The sequence below is a fragment of the Gopherus evgoodei genome, chromosome 6, assembly GCF_007399415.2.
Source record: "Gopherus evgoodei ecotype Sinaloan lineage chromosome 6, rGopEvg1_v1.p, whole genome shotgun sequence".
NCBI lineage: Eukaryota > Metazoa > Chordata > Testudines > Testudinidae > Gopherus > Gopherus evgoodei.
In genome coordinates, this window is record NC_044327.1 from 112,350,952 (window position 1) to 112,371,230 (window position 20,279).

Below are 20,279 nucleotides of genomic sequence, written 5' to 3' on the forward strand. Positions count from 1 at the left end.
AAGCATTTTTGCTTCCCATTACCATGGAGAATGAGCACACAACCCAGTATTCAGGCTGTTTGCTGAATGGAAGGATGTGGGCCTACGTGCTTAGTATCATAATTGCCATATAGCTGTAAGAGTAGTTTTGTTTTCAAGCCAAACCTATGCCCCAGCCCACGAGGCATGGGCACCCATTTTCTCTTCTTTCCCCGGAAAGATAATCCTTCACTCATGGATAGTTGGGAGCTCTCCAGATAGCCAGGAGCTCTGTTCTGCTAATCTTCATATACACTTCCCCACCCCCTCCTTTCCTAACTTGTGATCTCAGAGGCAGGGAAGTATGTGAGCCCCTCCTCCACCCCAGACCTTTCCCTCTCAGCATGTGAGCCAGTCTCCCTGTTATCCAGAGCTAGAACAAACCTTCTCTGAGCCACTTACAGGAACTTCAGGCTTACCTAGTCCAATGACTTTAACGAAACAGGATTACAGTGCGGGACTTCCACCACCATCCGAGCTGGGCATTGCTGGCATGGACAGCAGCAGAGGGAAGGAAGAATCTGTGCTGGAATCCTTGGCAGGAGGAGACCCTTTTGGATCAGTGGAGCCTGTCAAAAAGTCCTCGGGAAGGCTGATTATGCACAGCATGGCCATGCTCGGCCGGGAGTTCTGCTATGCTGTGGAGGCTGCCTTTGTCACACCGGTGCTGCTCAGCGTGGGGCTGCCCAAGAGCCTCTACAGCCTGGTGTGGCTCATCAGCCCTATCCTGGGCTTTGTGCTGCAGCCTGTGGTGGGATCAGCCAGTGACCACTGCACCTCTGGCTGGGGCAAGCGGCGCCCTTACATCCTGGCTCTGGGCTTTCTGATGTTGCTGGGTATGGCTTTGTATCTCAATGGGGACATGATGGTCTCAGGTGAGTGAGCTGCACATGGAGAGCTCATCCTGCTTCTTGAACCAGAAAGAAAAGAGGGTTTGTTTGGTCTGTAAATAAAGGTGAGAACAGGGACATCACATTACTTGATCTCACTGAAAAAGCTGAGGAACAACATGATCTTTTCCAGATCCTACCCTGATGCTGCCTGTTATTTGCCAGATTGTTCTGTACTCTGTATGTGTGAGTACAATTTATTGTATGTTGGTGCAGTTGCTTCAAAGTTCATCTAAGTAATGTCCAGGTCCAGACAGGTTTAAAGAGCTAAAACATGACTTCTTTAATTTGACAATAGATTTTATTTGTATGGTTCAAATCTGGTATCTGCAACTGAATAAGTATTGCCCTTCCCCACCTCCTTGCTCCAAAACCTCTAACCAGAGATGGTGTTCATAGCAAAGAAAGTCATTATTCATGCATGTGCTTAATTCGGGAATGTGTAGTGCTGGTGAATAATAGATAAGAACAACTCCTTGGGGATTATTTTGCATTGGAAATCTTGAGCAAAACTCCGTAAGAATAACATCCTAGAGACCATTACGTTTCAGCTCAGGATGTAAGTTATTTAAGTTTAGCAGCCCAGGGGAAAAGCTACTTTTACTATTATAATGGGTTATTCAGGAAAAGAGTACATTTCTCTAAACCAATGTCTGCGGTGCTGCTAGCTTTCCCTTGAGCTGGGTTAAGTGGGATGTGTGTACCCATATGAAGACATTGTTTGCAGGCACTGAGGGAGAATAAAGTGTCACCGCCAGGGTCACCGTTCTGTTGCATTTCGTCTATAAACTACTGCAAAGTAGGGGGCTGTTATCAGAGTGAGTTTATTTTTCTTTTTGCAGCTTTGATCCCTGAGCGAGGCAAGCAGAGGACCTGGGCTATAGTCATAACCATGCTGGGCGTTGTGCTCTTTGATTTTGCCGCTGACTTTATTGATGGTCCCATCAAAGCATATTTATTTGATGTTTGCTGTCATCAGGACAAAGAGAAGGGTCTTCATTACCATGCTCTCTTCACAGGTAAGCAGGCCCCCTTCTCTCACTATCTCTGGGGGCGGGGAGTGAGCAGTAAAGTTTTTTCCTCTCACTGCACTTCTAATCTTCTTGAAGGAACTGATCATCTGATCCTATGCCTCAGTCACGAGTGATTGTTGCTGGGCTTTTATTCTGGAAAAGGTCAGCTTGTGACTACAGCTGCAGAGATTCTGCTGCCGAAAGCTCCAGGCATAGACTGAAAATGACATTTGCAAAAATTCCTACCTAGGGTTAAGGGTGATTGAACAAAGTTGCCCAACGTTCTCCCTTCCCCACTTTTCAAAAAGACATATTGAGTTTTGCAGCCTGTTTTAATTGTCGCCCATCCCATCCCCCCAAGGCAAAAGTTAGTGAATATCATCTGGATTCAGATCCCAAAGAAGCGGGAAGTAAAGAACAACTGTTGAAAGGAATAACACTCCTTTATTAAAAAGAAAAGGAGAGATGCCTAAGCTGGACCCAAACTTCAGTGGTATTCAGATTCAGGTTGGGGTCAACTTGTTTTATAGATGTACAGGCCAGGATGAAGTTACTAGAATCATAGAATATCAGGCTTGGAAGGGATCTCGGGAGAATATCTAGTCCAACTACTGCTCAAAGCAGGACTAATCCCCAGACTCCCCTCAAGGATTGAGCTCACAACCCTGGGTTTAGCAGGCCAGTGCACAAACCACTGTACTGTAGAGCCATACATTTTAAGGCCAACTCCAAATTTCCACAAATTTGGGGGGTGTTTGGGTCCAGGGTTTTGGTTCAGTTTGTTACATTTTTATATACTGTGTGAAATTCACTCATATTGCAGAAGGACGGGGCAAGGCTGTCTGTTTCCCTTAAGTCCCATGTTGAGGATACACAGGAGATCACAGAAAGTTGCCTGCACTAAAAGGGTCTCCAGCTAGCCCTGGCTAGGCCAATATGGAAGGACTGTGATAGGAGCCGACTAGATGGTCTGTGGCATCTATGATTGCTGTTCAATTTCTGAAGATGGAATAGTGGCTACTAGCAAAGACCCTGTGCCTGAAGCCCTGGTCCCTAGTTGCAGGACTTTCCTGCCCACCTACATTTTATTCTCATAGATCCTGATTACTCGGGCTTTTTGCAAATTAAGTTAATTTAATACATTACGCATACCTAGATAGCAACTGTTTGACAAAGAGCACAAGTGTTAGTTATGTGCAAATGAAGATGTGAGTCTCTGTAGCATGTACACTAAATGCATCCCTTCCTCTTTGAGGTTGTTTTTTTCATATGATGACCCAATAAGAACCTGAGTTGAGCAGCTGCAAGTCTCATTTGTGAGTGATGCTGATCTGTGTTGAAACAGACTCCAAATATTAATCTTATTCAATGCTGTACAAGAGGAAGGACCGTTTTCCTCAAAAAGACATTCTAAGCATAATCATTATTATTATCATCCATGATATTTCATGTGTCCAGAAGCATTTTAGGGTCAGATCAAGCAAGGATGCAGTCCTTGTGCCAAAAGGCACGCAGTCTAAAGTCAACATAACACAATGAATAAGGGTCATAATCAGTCTAGGGAAGGAAAGGTAGGACAATGGTAACAGTAGATCACGTTACGGGGTCAGGCATGTACACATCCTGTTGGTTCTGTAACTTTTTGTTGCTGGTAGTGGTATCGCCTTACTCCTCCTCATTTCCCCTAGGCAAGAGAGCAGGTATAGTTCCTGCTTCTGCAACTTGCTCCATGCAGAGCCCCACTGAAGTTAATAAGGTGCCATGTAGGTATTTACCTGTGCTACTGATAACACTGTACAGTACTAAAAAATAAGAGAATTTTAAAAATTCAAAGTAACTCCTGATCCTCTTGAAATGAACAGTAGCTTTGCTGTTGCCTTCAATGGAGACAGGATTTCATTCTCAAAGTACTTTACACTGCTTATGCTATTTATTTATCTTTAGCCTTTTTCTCTTCTGGGACAAGGAAAATCACTGTAGTCATTTTCACTTTTATTTATTTATTTATTTCACTCCCTTTAACTTTTTGGTATCAGCACTAACATGTTTGGGATGTGAGGCCTGCAAAAGAATGTTTATCTGTTTAAAAACTAGTTTCCTTAGGAATTTTTTCACAAGGCAATATTCCTACTGATCTTAGGTTTTTCTGAAAGCTTGATTTACAAAAATCTAAACTGTAGGCAGTACTAATATAAATCAAATAATTACAATCTGTGAAGCTTCTCCTCTTCAGAGCACACTACAAACATTAACTGATTCGTGGAGACTCACTCATTACTAGGTATTGTCTCAGAAAAACATTTTTTTTTAATTGAAATCATTTAACACAAAACTAGAGGCAAAGAAAATTCTACTTGGAATTTTAGCAGCCTCAAAAGAAAATACACTCCCATCACACTACTCTGCAAAGGATTACACACTAACATAACAGTACACGTATTTAAAAATTTACTCTCATTTTACAGTTTCTTTGCACACCTGCTCTTTCATTTTTGGTGAAATCTCTAGATTATTTTTTCTAACTTGAGTAGAGCAGGAGAAACCCCATATATTACAGTATCTAGCATGTAGGAATATTGTAACGGTTCCTGAGTTAGTGCTTATTGGTGGTTTTTCTCTCTCTGGTTCAGATTAGTTAATATACATGTACTAACTCATGTTAGTCAGAATTATTCACAGGAATGAGATCTGCAGGAGTCAGTTTTGGTATTAGAGCCAGACAGATTTCTAATTCCTCAATCATGATTAGGTTGAGATATTACAGTATAAAATTGATCACAAGTCTAAATACAGTCTCTCTTCTCCTATCCAGGAGTGTGGGGGGGGAATTAGTTAACTCAAAATGCTCATTTATTCTTAGTAAAGGAAACACAATGTGCCTAATGTTGATTCCTTTTAACTGTGCATGGAATTGCTGATTAAAAAAAGGAAGGAGTGTTAATTAATGAATGGAAAAGCAGAACAGGCATCAGAGAACATTAAACATTCCTGCTGTTTCATACTTTTCTGTGGGTATGGAATGAAAACATCTTCTACTCTCTCAGTATATATGGCAAAGATTAGTATGAATAATCTCTGGACCAACATTTTTTCCTCTAATGTTACTGTATCTCTAGACACACAGTTACATGCCCTGTATCAGGTCTGAATCCATTTAAAAAAGGGTAGCAATACAAATAGATATGAAAGCCCTAAGTCTGCATTGGGATCTGCTTTGATCTGACTCCTCCTATGTGGAGTCCCAATAAGCTCAGTAGGACTCTCATACAGGCAAAGGAGCCTCTGACTGGATCCTGATGAAGAATCCAGTGTAGATACATTAGAAAGGAAGGGGGCGGGGTTTCCAAAGTGGAAAGAACTAAATTTAAATCATATAGTGCATTTAGCAATCAAAGACATTTATATATGTGAAAAGGGACTAGCAGAGTCACATAAGAACATAAGAACGGCTGTACCGGGTCAGACCAAAGGTCCATCTAGCCCAGTATCTGTCTACCAACAGTGGCTAGTGCCAGGTGCCCCAAAGGGAGTGAAGCTAACAGGCAATGATCAAGTAAACTGTCTCCTGCCATCCATCTCCATCCTCTGATGAACAGAGGCTAGGAACACTATTCTTTACCCTTCCTGGCTAATAGCCATTTAGGGACTTAGCCACCATGAATTTATCCAGTTCCCTTTTAAACATTGTTATAGTCCCAGCTTTCACAACCTCCTCAGGTAAGGAGTTCCACAAGTTGACTGTGTGCTGTGTGAAGAAGAACTTCCTTTTATTTGTTTTAAACCTGCTACCTATTAATTTCATTTGGTGACCCCTAGTTCTTGTACTATGGGAATAAGTAAATAACTTTTCCTTATCCATTTTCTCCACATCACTCATGATTTTATATACCTCTATCATATCCCCCCTTAGTCTCCTCTTTTCCAAGCTGAAGACGCCTAGCCTCTTTAATCTTTCCTCGTATGGGGCCCTCTCCAAACCCCTAATCATTTTAGTTGCCCTTTTCTGAACCTTTTCTAGTGCTAGAATATCTTTTTTGAGGTGAGGAGACCACATCTGTACACAGTATTCGAGATGTGGGTGTACCATGGATTTATATAAAGGCAATAAGATATTCTCTGTCTTATTCTCTATCCCCTTTTTAATGATTCCTAACATCCTGTTCGCTTTTTTGACCGCCTCTGCGCACTGCGTGGACATCTTCAGAGAACTATCCACGATGATGCCAAGATGTTTTTCCTGACTCGTTGTAGCTAAATTAGCCCCCATCATATTGTGGGTATAGTTGGGGTTATTTTTTCCAATGTGCATTACTTTACATTTAGCCACATAAAATTTCATTTGCCATTTTGTTGCCCAATCACTTAGTTTTGTGAGATCTTTTTGAAGTTCTTCACAATCTGCTTTGGTCTTAACTATCTTGAGTAGTTTAGTATCATCTGCAAACTTTGCCACCTCACTATTTACCCCTTTCTCCAGATCATTTATGAATAAGTTGAAGAGGATTGGTCCTAGGACTGACCCTTGGGAAACACCACTAGTTACCCCTCTCCATTCTGAGAATTTACCTTTTATTTCTACCGTTTGTTCCCTATCTTTTAACCAGTTCTCAATCCATGAAAGGACCTTCCCTTTTATCCCATGACAGCTTAATTTACGTAAGAGCCTTTGGTGAGGGACCTTGTCAAAGGCTTTCTGGAAATCTAAGTACACTATGTCCACTGGATCTGCTTTGTCCACATGTTTGTTCACCCCTTCAAAGAACTCTAATAGATTAGTAAGACATGATTTCCCTTTACAGAAACCATGTTGACTATTGCTCTACAGTTTATGTTTTTCTATGTGTCTGACAATTTGCCCAGTACTGACATTAGACTTACCCGTCTGTAATTGCTGGAATCACCTCTAGGACCCTTTTTAAATATTGACGTTACATTAGCTAACTTCCAGTCATTGGGTACAGAAGCCGATTTAAAGGACAGGTTATAAATCTTAGTTAATAGTTCCACAACTTCACATTTGACTTCTTTCAGAACTCTTGGGTGAATACCATCTGGTCCCGGTGACTTGTTAATGTTGAGTTTATTAATTAATTCCAAAACCTCCTCTAGTGACACTTCAATCTGTGACAGTTCCTCAGATTTGTCACCTACAAAAGCTGTCTCAGGTTTGGGAATCTCCGTAACATCCTCAGCCATGAAGACTGAAGCAAAGAATCCATTTAGTTTCTCCGCAATGACTTTATCGTCTTTAAGCGCTCCTTTTGTATTTCGATCGTCAAGGGCCCACTGGTTGTTTAGCAGTCTGCCTGCTTCTGATGTACTTAAATAACATTTGGAGTTTTTGGGTAGCCGTTCTTCAAACTTCTCTTTGGCTTTTCTTATTACACTCTTGCACTTAAGCTGGCAGTGTTTGTGCTCCTTTCGATTTGCCTCACTAGGATTTGACTTCCACTTTTTAAAGGAAGTCTTTTTATCTCTCACTGCTTCTTTTACATGGTTGTTAAGCCACGGTGGCTCTTTTTTAGTTCTTTTACTGTGTTTCTTAATTTGGGATATACATTGAAGTTGGGCCTCTGTTATGGTGTCTTTAAAAAGGGCCCATGCAACTTGCAGGGATTTCACTTTAGTCACTGTACCTTTTAACTTTTGTTTAACTAACCCCCTCATTTTTGTATAGGTCCCTCTTTTGAAATTAAATGTCACAGTGTTGGGCTGTTGAGGTGTTCTTCCCCCCACAGGGATGTTGAATGCTATTGTATTATGGTCACTATTTCCAAGCGGTCCTGCTATAGTTACCTCTTGGACCAGCTCCTGCGCTCCACTCAGGATTAAATCTAGAGTTGCCTCTCCCCTTGTGGGTTCCCATACCAGCTGCTTCATGAAGCAGTCATTTAAAGTATCGAGAAATTTTATCTCTGCATTTCGTCCTGAAGTGAAATGTTCCCAGTCAATATGGGGATAATTGAAATCCCCCACTATTATTGGGTTCTTAATTTTGATAGCCTCTCTAATTTCCCTTAGCATTTTATCATCACTATTACTGTCCTGGTCAGGTGGTCGATAATAGATCCCTAATGTTATATTTTTATTAGAGCATGAAATTTCTATCCATAGCGGTTCTATGGAACATGTGGATTTGCTTAAGATTTTTACTTCATTTGAATCTACATTTTCTTTCACATATAGTGCCACTCCTCCCCCTGCACGACCTGTTCTGTCTTTCCGATATATTTTGTACCCTGGAATGATTGTGTCCCATTGATTGCTCTCAGTCCACCAGGTTTCTGTGATGCCTATTATATCAATATCCTTCTTTATCACAAGGCACTCTAGTTCACCCATCTTATTATTTAGACTTCTAGCATTTGTGTACAAGCACTTTAAAAACTTGTCCCTGTTTATTTGTCTGCCCTTTTCTGATGTGCCAGATTCTTTTTTATGTGACTGTTTATCATCTGATCCGGCCCTTACATTATCCTCTTCTATCCTCTGTTCCTGACTATAACCTGGAGATTCCCTACCATCAGACTCTCCCCTAAGAGAACTCTGTGTCTGATTCACATGCGCCTCTGCAGCAGTCGGCTTTCCCCCATCTCCTAGTTCAAAAACTGTTCTACAACTTTTTTAATGTTTAGTGCCAGCAGTCTGGTTCCACTTTGGTTTAGGTGGAGCCCATCTCTCCTGTATAGGCTCCCCCATCCCAAAAGTTTCCCCAGTTCCTAATGAACGTAAACCCCTCCTCTCTACACCATCATCTCATCCACGCACTGAGACTCTGAAGCTCTGCCTGCCTACCTGGCCCTGCGCGTGGAACTGGGAGCATTTCTGAGAATACCATCATAGAGGTCCTGGATTTCAGTCTGTTCCCTAGCAGCCTAAATTTGGCTTCCAGGACATCTCAGGACCCCATCCTGAGAATAACTGAAGACAAATAATGCAAGAACTTGAATTCCATAGGCAGTGGAGGGCTTGTTTTTTACAACCATGGAGGAAGGGTAAGTTGGAGGTTAGGGAACGGAACTGGGGCTCAGGAGGCAGGCATTCTATTCCTGGCACTGTCACATGTTCCTGGGTGACATGCCTGTGCCTCAATTTCTCCACGTATACCTACCTTACTAAGGGGTTAAAGCTAAATTAATTGATTTTTACGAATGCATTGAAATTCCCAGAAGGAAGGTCCTCAGAGAAGTGAAAATGTCATTTATCTCCTTGTGGGTTTGAACCTAGCACCTTCAGTGCTTAACATAAGTCTCCATTGCTTGAAGTTGGTTTAATTTCTTGTTGTTCTTCCACAGGTGAAATTCTGGCCTTACTGAAGTCAATGGCAAACCTCACACTGACTTCAGCAGGGCCAGGATTTCACTCAATGTGTCCATCTCTGTTAGTGTTACCACATTAGCTCCAGAAGAGGCGGTTCTTGATTTCAGCTCTGAAGATCTCGGTTTCAAACCCAGCTGCTGTCCCAATTACGTCGTCTTATTTATTTCAATACAAATCAAAAACTGAAAGGGAGACTAAATGCACAGGTAGATCTAAGTGCCTGCATGCCACAGCAGCTGCCAATACAACCTTTATTTTAATGGGTGGTGTCATAAACAGATAGTAGGGTTTAATAGAACAGAAGTACTTCATATCTCTTTTGCCTGTAAAGGGTTAACAAGATCAGTGAGCCTGGCTGTCACCTGACCAGAGGACCAATCAGGGGACAGGATATTTTCAAATCTTGAGGGAGGGAAGTTTTTGTGTGTGCTGTTAGTGTTTGGTGGTTGTTCACTCTGGGGGGCTCAGAGGGACCAGATGTGCAACCAGGTTTCTCTCAATCTCTCCAATACAGGCTCTTATAAGTTCAGAATAGTGAGTACTAGGTAGATAAGGCAAGTTAGGCTTATGTTTGTTTTCTTTATTTGCAAATGTGTATTTGGCTGGAAGGAGTTCAAATTTGCATTTTGCTTAAGGGATTTTAATTTGTACTTGTATACTTAGGCTGGGAGGGTATTCCCGGTGTCTATAGCTGAAAGACCCTGTACCTATTCCATTTTAAATTTACAAAGATAATTTTTACTGTTTTTTTTCTTTAATTAAAAGTTTCTTGTTTAAGAACCTGATTGTTTTTTTATTCTGTGTGAGACCCCAGGGAACGGGGTCTGGATTCACCAGGGAATTGGTGGGGAGAAAGGAGGGAAGGGGGAGAGAGAGGCTAATTTCTCTCTGTGTTAGGATTACTGTTTCTCTCAGGGAGAGTCTGGGAGATGGAGAGAGGAGGAGGGGGGAAGGTGGATTTTCCTCTCTGTTTTAAGATTCAAGGAGTTTGAATCACAGTGATCTTCCAGGGTAACCCAGGGAGGGGATGCCTGGGAGAGGCAACGGTGAGGGAAAGGGTTTACTTTCCTTGTGTTAAGATCCAGAGGGACTGGGTCTTGGGGGTCCCCGGACAAGGTTTTGGGGGGACCAGAGTGTACCAGGCACTGGAATTCCTGGTTGGTGGCAGTGCTACAAGTACTAAGCTGGTAATTGAGCTTAGAGGAATTCATGCTGGTACCACATCTTTTGGACGCTAAGATTCAGAGTGGGGAATTATACCATGACAGGTGGTTTTTGTTTTCCCCTTTGGTGGCTGTGTGGTGTGACTGCCTGTGTGGTAGCAAAATGCAGTGGAAGGAGGCAGCTGCTGGAGCAACAATTGATTATTAAAAACTTATCCTCACACTTCTGCAGCTAACTCACCGTTTAGGAATGCGATGGATACAATGCTCATTGTGGTAGTATTAGATTTAACTCAGATCATGGCACTTTCAGTCTAGAGGCCAGGGACTGAGTGGACCATAGGGAACAAATTCCCACCTCAGCCTCTTGAAATGGTCCCTCCAAATCAGGCTTGAAGAACATTGGGCTCGGGTGTGACGGAGCCTGCAGTACTGCACTGTTTGTGGGAGGACTTTGTACCCCAGGGCTGTCAATCCAGCATCTCTTACGAACATTAAATTAAATCATTTCATTATTAAAAACAACAACAAGCTTAGTGTGTAAGCACTTGGATTTTTATATCTAAACAAACTAGAATTTAGGAAGCTGTTTCATGTCATGACTTGATAACTATCTATGCCAAGGTGTGAATAGATCCGAAGTCCACGGTCTTGTGGTTGCAGTCTCTGGCGGTCATCCTGCCTCGTGGTTGTAGTTTCTGGTGGTCAGCCCATCTAGCAGTTACACTGGGGGAAGTAGGGGAACCTGGATCCTCCTGCTCCACTAGGTTCCAATCCAGGGCCCTGCAAGGCCTGTCCTGTGCCTCTCACTCTGGGGTGCCTTCCTAGGTCACTTCGTAGCTCCCCTTCCCTGCAGCAGGCTGCAGTTGTCCTGGCAAACTTCATGTCCTACCTCCTGGGTTGCCCATGTATCTCCGGCCCATAAGAGCTACTGCTCCCTGATGCTCCTCCTCCCGGTCTGGGTCTGGCTGCGTCATCCTCCAGAGCTTGTCCTTCCCCCTTCCCTGTCTGTCCCTAACTGAGTTAGCTGGCTCCCCTTTAAATCTGCTCAGCACTGACGGAGGAATGGGGCCTTCTAAGCCCAGAACTGCTCAGGAATCCTTTGCTGTCCCATGAGGGGTTTATAGATCCAGTCACATAGGGATTCACTAAAAACTCTAATTTCTTGTGATGCTGGGAATTTCCTCATAGATATTGTGACATCTTAATAATAATTCTTCAGTAACTTACTGGGGCTTGGGTTTTTGTTTTGTTTTTAATAAATGCCAGTGGAGTTTTCTTTCTTTCTCTCTCCAGGTCTGGGTGGTGCCCTGGGTTACCTAACAGGTGCTATGGATTGGGGGAATTCTGTACTAGGAAGATTTTTGGGATCGGAGTTCCAGGTGATGTTCATCATTGCAGCTTTGGTTTTCCTAATCTGTCTTACTGTACACTTGTGCAGCATTCCCGAAGCCCCTCTCAGAGATGACAATACAGAAACTAAGCTCTTGCTGAAAGTGGATGGATCCTCCAAGTATGGTTCCATCGAGCGCGTCAACAATGGTTATTTAAAACCAAAATATGCTGAAAAAAGGACTTTATCTGAGTTGGGGAAATCCACCGAAACACCACAGACACAGGTAATTGTTTTGTAGCCTGTAACATTCCATTTGGGGAAGGTCCTAGCTCCAGTCCTGGAGCCTATGATGCAATTGCAAGGGATATGATCAGCTAGACCCTCAAGTTCTCTAGAAAAGTAACATGGAAGCAGTAACATTCTTCTAGGGATAGTTACTTTTCTTCAGTTTGTCATCATCAGCCAGACTAGTGAAAACTACAGGACAGGCAGCATTGTTTAGTGCTTAGAGAAGACAACTGAGGAGTAGGAAACCTGGGTTTTCTATTCTAGACTCTTCCATGGATTCATTATATAAGCTCAGGCACGTTTTTTAGGCACTGTTTCCCCAATATTTCCCCAGATGGGGTTAGCAGCATACCACTTTGTAATGAGCTTTAACACCATATTGTGTAGAAATAACGAGAAACCCTGCTGCCCTCCGATACATATGAACAGCTCCCGTTGAAGTCAATGGCACATACACATGTAAGCTCCAAAGGCAAAATATCAGTGTTCACTGCTCTAAGTAAGTATGGTATTCAGATCTTGGAAAAGTAAATCCTGGCAATGCTGATTTTGTTTTAATTGCTTCTTAATCAGATACACCAACTGTGAGTCAGTGGTAAACGCGTGGCTGCTGTGTTTTGTTACTTAAGGGCTTTATATCTATAACGTCTCCAGTGTTCCCCAGGTGAGAGTGGGTGAAGCATTGTAAACTGGCACATGCATTTTGTACGTTCCATTGAGGCATTTTTTTTCAAGCCAAGGCAACTTGGAAAATCGCTGAGGTGATTCTCTCTGAAAACATGGGAACACTGTGTCTCTAGCATAATGCTAGCCAAGTGAAATAGGCAGCCTTTTGTTTTTGCTGTTATGTTGACTAGAAGTGTTCAGAATCCTCATTGCATTGTTGTGGTATCCTAGGAAAATAAAATGCTAATATATGTGTTTGGTTCCTAACCACGAGAAATGAGCTAGTGAGCTGCTTGTTTTGCTTCCCTTATGTGCAAGTATCTCTGATTTAAATCTTTGGAAACTAACTAAATCCTGTGGCCAAAATGTTCAGATAGGGGTGCTTAAAGTTAGGCACCTAAATCCTTATTTAGGTTCCTAGATAAAAGTGGCCTGATTTTAGGTGTGTGTTTGTATTCTGGTAGAGGCACCATTGTGCTAGGAACTGTACAAACATAGAATGGATGATAGGCCCTACTTAGAGGGAAGACAAAAAGAAAGAGACAAACAACAATTTGTCAGAATTATGGAACTTATACATTACAATGTCCCCCTGCCATCCCCTCAGCCCAGCTGCAGCAGCCAATATCCTTCACCATCATTGCTCACCAGGAGTGCCCTTCCTCGGATTGTTCGAGGTGCCAAACACCCACCACTCCCTTTGGCCACAGAAGTTCTCAGAAAGGGAGATTTATTAAGAACAGAGAAAGCAGGTCACATAAGAACCTGATAAGCAGGTGGCATAATAAAACTGTCCTCTCAGTGAACTCCAATGGGTTGTACTGAAGGGTGAACTGTCAGGCTGGAAGGAGGTTACTAGTGGAGTTCCTCAAGGATCAGTTTTGGGACCAATCTTATTTAACCTTTTTATTACTGACCTTGGCACAAAAAGCGGGAATGTGCTAATAAAGTTTGTGGATGACACAAAGCTGGGAGGTATTGCTAACACAGAGAAGGACCGGGATATCATATAGGAAGATCTGGATGACCTTGTAAACTGGAGTAATAGTAATAGGATGAAATTTAATAGTGAAAAGTGCAAGGTCATGCATTTAGGGATTAATAATAAGAATTTTAGTTATACATTGGGGACACATCAGTTGGAAGCAACAGAGGAGTAGAAGGACCTTGGAGTATTGGTTGATCATAGGATGACTATGAGCCGCCAATATGATATGGCCGTTAAAAAAGCTAATGCAGTTTTAGGATGCATCAGGCGAGGTATTTCCAGCAAAGATAAGGAGGTGTTAATAGCGTTATATAAGGCACTGGTGAGACCTCATCTGGAATACTGTGTGCAGTTCTGGTCTCCCATGTTTAAGAATGATGAATTCAAACTGGAACAGGTACAGAGAAGGGCTACTTGGATGATCCGAGGAATGGAAAACCTGTCTTATGAAAGGAGACTCAAAGAGCTTGGCTTGTTTAGCCTAACCAAAAGAAGGCTGAGGGGGGATATGCTTGCTCTTTATAAATATATCAGAGGGATTAATATTAGGGAGGGAGAGGAATTATTTAAGCTTAGTACCAATGTAGACACAAGAACAAATGGGTATAAACTGGACACTAGGAAGTTTAGACTTGAAATTAGACGAAGGTTTCTAACCATTAGAGGAGTGAAGTTCTGGAACAGCCTTCCAAGGGGAGTAGTGGGGGCAAAAGACATATCTGGCTTTAAGACTAAGCTTGATAAGTTTATGGAGGGGATGGTATGATGGGATAGCTTAATTTTGGCAATTGATCTTTGATTATCAGCAGGTAAGTATGCCCAGTGGTCTGTGATGGGATGTTGGATGGGATGGGATCTGAGTTACTGCAGAGAACTCTTTCCTGAGTGCTGGCTGGTGAGTCTTGCCCACATGCTCAGGGTTTATCTGATCGCCATATTTGGGGTCGGGAAGGAATTTTCCTCCAGGGCAGATTGGCAGAGGCCCTGGAGGTTTTTCGCCTTCCTCTGCAGCATGGGGCATGGGTCACTTGCTGGTGGATTCTTTGCAGCTTGAGGTCTTCAAACCACAATTTGAAGACTTCAATAACTCGGACATAGGTTAGGGGTTTGTTATAGAAGTGGATGGGTAGGGTTCTGTGGCCTGCTTTGTGCAGGAGATCAGACTAGATGATCATATTGGTCCCTTCTGACCCTAAAGTCTATGAGTCTATGAACAAGCTAATGCCACTGAATCAATCACACATGATACTTCAGAAAACCCAACCTGTCTTTTCTTGCTGTTTCACTAGCTTCCTCTCTAACATTTTGGTTGAGCAACTTGCCAGAGACCTCGATGCTAGTATTGAAGGTCTTGTGTATCTCAGTGTCATTTTCTTTTCCTCCACCTGACTTGTAGCATTCTTATGCATATCATGTTTCTTTGATGTGCCTGGCTTAGCAGTATCAGTCCAGACACCCTTGCCTTGCCACAAATGTGAGTACCACTCCAATGCTTCCCTGGAGACACATCTTCTGTCTGTCTCATGCCATATCCACTGAATGTTTTCCACATTCATTTACTACGACTGCTAAACCTCTTAGGTTCCTATTGTTCTGTCTGCCTTTTATATTTTATTTCCAAACAAGCATCCCTTCAACTCATATTTGTCCTAGTCTAAGGATTACGCTCTTGCGTATTTATTGTCTCGGCAAGAGGTATCAACCTGAAGCCAGGCTGGTCTGCCTTCAATGAGACTGGCTTGGATTATTTTTGTAGTTCCCTCTTAAACTGATTTCTGTCCTGTATCAAGTATAAATTGATGTTGTTGAAAGCTTCTGTGAAAATTTGTGATAGTTCAACACCAACCTTTGAACGACACTAAAAAAAAACCCTACGTTTACAAAATCAGAAATACTATATGAACTAAAAAAGCACTTGCAAATTGCTTTAGAAAGACCTTTCACTAAAAGAGAAGCGGTTCTGATACCACAATTTTTGCAAAAAGGTATGATTGTGCTTTTTAAGGACTACCAGTGAATTAGCTAATCTAATTAATGCCAGTGTGTTGTTCCAAGATTAGATACCTTAAAAGCAATCATAGATTTTCAGTATGTATTATGAATCTTTTGACTAAACTCTTGGTTCTTTTTTGTAATTGAGTTGCTTTAATATGAATAGACATCTGGACTAAATGCTTGTCCTCTAACATGTTGCCAGACCGTTTAGGGCCTGATTCTGTAACCCTTAGCCATATTGAGTAGCGTTTATTCCCATGATAATCCCATTGATTTCAAATTGATTTCATTGAGAACTGCTGGGTGCTTGGTGCTTTTGAAAAACAGGTCACATTTAGGTGTATGTGATGGGGGGTGCCATGGCTTCTGTCCTTTTTGCTTTGCACAGACTGCTCAGAGACCTTCTTTCTTATAGATACCCCCATGCAGTTTATTTAGTGTTTCACTCCACCACTTTTCACATACTACTGCGGTCACTGTATTTTACAATGTTATCCAGCTTTGCTGACCCTTCTGCAAAAGGTGGGGGAGAGGGGAAGATATCTTCTCCGCAAGAACTCCCACTTGCCTGCCTCCCCGCCCACTCGTTCACATGAAAGGGCAGATTTTGGCCCACTTAAGTTTTTTAATTAGCTACAAAGATTTCATGAGAAACACAAGTGAGGTAAAGATTATTTTAGCCAAACCTAATTGCCTAACCTCGGGCTGTTTGGTAAATTCCTGGGGTTTTTTATTTAATGCCCACCAATACTGTGCTCTGCACTGTGCAAACAAATAAGCCATGGTACCTATGCCTAATAATATGAAGTCTATTTCAGATTCACATAAAACAGTTCTTGTATGTAGACTGTAAGAAAACCTCTTTGTAACTGGTCTTGTAGTTATGGCATTGGACTGGGACTCAGGAGATCTGGGGTCAATTCAAGCTTTGCCACAAATTGTGTGTGAGCTTGGGCCAGTCATTCTCAATTCTCCATCTGTCAAATGGGGATGATGGTATTTCTTTCTCCCACTGTTTGTCACCTCTTGTCTATTTGTACCTAAATTGTGACATCTATGCTGAGTAGTATCTTACTCCTTGGGTAGTTCTATTGATTTCAATGGGATTATTTGTGATGTAAGGCACTGCTCAACACAAATAAGGCTAATGCAATCTGGCCTTGTGTTGTAGGCTCTTCAGGGCAGGGACTTGTTCTCATTGTGAACTTGTACAGTGCTTAGATCCCTGATCTCAGTTGGGGCCCCTAGGTGCCACTGTAATACAAATAAATAGAGCTGTTCCGAAAAATATTTTTTCCCCCATGGAACATTTTGAGTTTTGGGGAAAATATTTTGGCCAAACCAAAAATATTTAAATTTTGAACTGCTACCATGGTGCCTCATGGGTGCTGTAATTCAGGGACCCTGTGCTCTCATTGTTTTCTATACGCCAAGCTCCCTGGCTATACTGTATGTCCCATGAGGTACCATGGTGTCACCTCATAGTGAGGTGGTATATAAAGGCAATGTGGCAGCAATGTGTGATGGGAGCTGAATTTTGGTGGGGAGACCAGCCCACAGAGGAGAATGGGAACATGAGGTACCTGAACTACAACTCCCATGAGGCACCACTATAGCATTTCATAATAGAAATATTTTGATTTTCAGATTAAACATTTCATTTTCTGCTATTCATTTTTTCCATGAAACAATTGAATTCTGACACTTTGTGAAAAATTCCATTTAGTCGAAAACCCAATCTTCTGCTGAAAAACAGTTTGACAGAAAATTTGGAAATAGTAATATTAATATCAAGAAAATCCACACTGTATTGAGCTGATCCAGCTCCCATCAAAGTCATTGTGTGTCTATCCATTGACTTGAATTAAATGCCAGCTAACCAATGCACTAGTTCTGCTCTTACCGAATTGAAAAGAAAGGTATAAATATGTAGTTACTGAACCTAACAAAGGGACTGTCAAGATTGCAGTGACCCTTCCTAGTGACACAAACAGAAAAGGCCCAGAACTGAAAAAAGCCAAGATCTTGCTGACTCATAGACTCACTGTCAGCTGTTTTGTTAGTTTTCAAAGCAGCAACGTTGTTGTTTGTTGTTAATTGCTTCCTTCCAGGTTCAGACACGGATGACCGTTAAATGCCTTCTGAAGGCACTTTTAAGTATGCCTTCCCACTATCGCTGTCTGTGCGTCAGCCACCTCATCGGGTGGACAGCTTTTCTTTCCAACATGCTCTTCTTCACTGACTTCATGGGACAGGTAAGAGATGCACACATCTCCTCACGTTCCCCAAAAGTCATCTTCTCATGGGATTGTTTTAAGCACTTGCCTATGCTGTGACAATTATGTCGGGGGTTAGTTACTGCTAGAACAGCTGACTGAGAGTTTTGTAAAGGACAGATGAATGCCCTCAGGGCCTCATTATCGAACTAGATCTGTTGGGTAGCGGGGGCGGGGAAAGCCCTCCTGCCTTTTGATGTACATTTGGCTGAAAGAGATAAAATAATGATTTTAATCATGCTTCCTGGAACTTTCAAGGACATCTATTCCCATTTAACTCTTTAGAACAAAGCACAGAGATCTGCGGCAAACACACCTGTGCTCTGCTTTGGCTGTACGGCTGCTCATTGAAAGTATACTAATTAAAGACCTGCTGCTGCTGCTTTGGAATAGGCTCTGCTGTGATGCACTGGAGTAGCAGTCACCATGTGCACCCTTCATCTGGAAGCATAACAGAAAAGCTTCCCTAGGGCAATACAACCCTGTGCAACTCAGCCCTCTTGCCCCCTTTATGAACAGGCTTCCCCTTCCATGTCCTCTAGACTGTGTTGTGGTGCCTTCTCTGGAGCATGACATCAGCTCCTTGCCATCAGTGATTCCTTCCCTTCAGGGCCCCTGAAGCTCTCCCTTCCTCCAAGCAGCTTCCAAACCAGGGGCTCCCCATGCTCTACCCTACCTGTGTGGTTCTCCCGTCTTCTTGCCTGTCTGGCCCCAGCTGCTTCTTTTCAGTCAGGCTCCTGACTACATCCCCAGAGGCTGCTGTCCTTCCCACTGGTTATCCCAACACCTCCCACCCAGCAGCCTGCTTTCTTCTGGCCCCCCACCATTTGCTAGGTGCCACTAAGGGAGCGGGAGTGTGTGTTTCCCAGGGAGTGTGCATGGGAATATATGGCAGCGTGGGAGAGAATGGGTGAGAGGTGGCTTTACAGCGCTGCAACTCACTCACCATCCACACTTGCATACTGCGCTGTATCTCCCTGACTGCAGCGCTGGTTGTACTCCACCTGGGCCTGGGGAATAACGACTATAGCGCTGCTGATGCAGCGTTGGTCCACCAGTGTGGCCACCAAAAGCGCTGTTATTGGCCTCCAGAGGTATTCGGAGGTATCCCAGAATGCCTGTTCAGCCACTCTGCTCGTCAGTTCGAACTCTACTGCCTTGGCCTCAAGTGACCTGCCCTTTAAATGCCCCGGGAACTTTAAAAATCCCCTTCCTGTTTGCTCAGCCAGGTGTGGAGTGCAATCAGTGAATCTTTCCAGGTGACCATGGCTCCACGTGGCAAATGAGCCCCAGCATGGAGCAATGGTGAGTTGCTGGACCTCATCAGTGTTTGGGGGAAGGAAGCTGTGCAGTCACAGCTGCGCTCCAGCCATAGGAATTATGATACCTATGGGCCAATATCAAGGGCCATGCTGGAAAGGGGCCATGACTGGGACACGCTGCAGTGCAGGGTTAAAGTGAAGGTGCTGCGGAGTGCCTATTGCAAAGCCCACGAGGGAAACTGCTGCTCCGGCGCTGCCTCCACGACCTGCCGTTTTTACAAAGAGCTGGACGCGATACTTGGGGGTGACCCCACCACCAATCCGAGGACCATGATGGACACTTCAGAGCGGGAGGAGGAGGAGGAGGAAAGCGAGAGTGAGGGTACTGGGGTGGGTGGAGACACCCCGGAGTCCCAGGAGGCATGCAGCCAGGAGCTCTTCTCAAGCCAGGAGGAAGGTAGCCAGTCGCAGCAGCCAGTACTTGGTGGAGGACAAACAGAGGAGCAGGTTCCCGGTAAGTGGATTTTATTTTCATGATAGAAATTTTTCGGGAGAGGAGGGAGGGTTAGGGCTGCATGCATGCATGCCTAGATGTGGAATAGCGCATTGATGTGGTCTATCACGTCGCGGTAATTGGCCTTGGTAATCTCTTCAAAAGTTTCAGCCAGAGCGTGGGCAATGCGCTTGCGCAAGTTTATTGGGAGAGCCACTGTGGTCCTTGTCCCAGTCAGGCTAACGCGTCCGCACCACTGTGCCGTGAGGGGTGAGGGCACCATTGCTGCACAGACAAGCTGCATAGGGGCCAGAGCAGAATCCGCATTGCTGTAGAAGACCCTCCTGCACTTCCCAGGTGACCTGCAGCAGCGAGACATCTTCCCGGATCAACTCCTGTGGAAAATGTTGGGATAGTGTTCAGTGTAGGTGCCCCTTGCAGCTGTTTGCTTTTCCCAACGCACAGAAACCCCGAAGACAGTAGAGCCTTGAAGCAATCAGTCCCCCTTACTCACCATTTCGGGGCTCCCGTGGATTATGTGCACTCTCTTTGTGATGGGAAAATTATGCCA

At 43.4% G+C, this 20,279-nt stretch overlaps 1 protein-coding gene across 2 annotated transcripts in view; it reads left to right on the plus strand.

Moving 5' to 3' along the window:
• The first annotated feature begins 391 nt into the window (after positions 1-391).
• SLC45A2 (solute carrier family 45 member 2) overlaps positions 392-20,279 on the plus strand; it is a 40,749-nt gene continuing 20,861 nt past the window's right edge. For both annotated transcript variants that reach the window (XM_030567739.1, XM_030567740.1), the window contains exons 1-4: positions 392-893; positions 1,751-1,927; positions 11,701-12,023; positions 17,789-17,932. In XM_030567739.1, the coding sequence (XP_030423599.1) occupies positions 446-893; positions 1,751-1,927; positions 11,701-12,023; positions 17,789-17,932 (1,092 nt within the window). In that variant the 5' untranslated portion in view covers positions 392-445. The remainder of the gene's footprint in view (positions 894-1,750; positions 1,928-11,700; positions 12,024-17,788; positions 17,933-20,279) is intronic.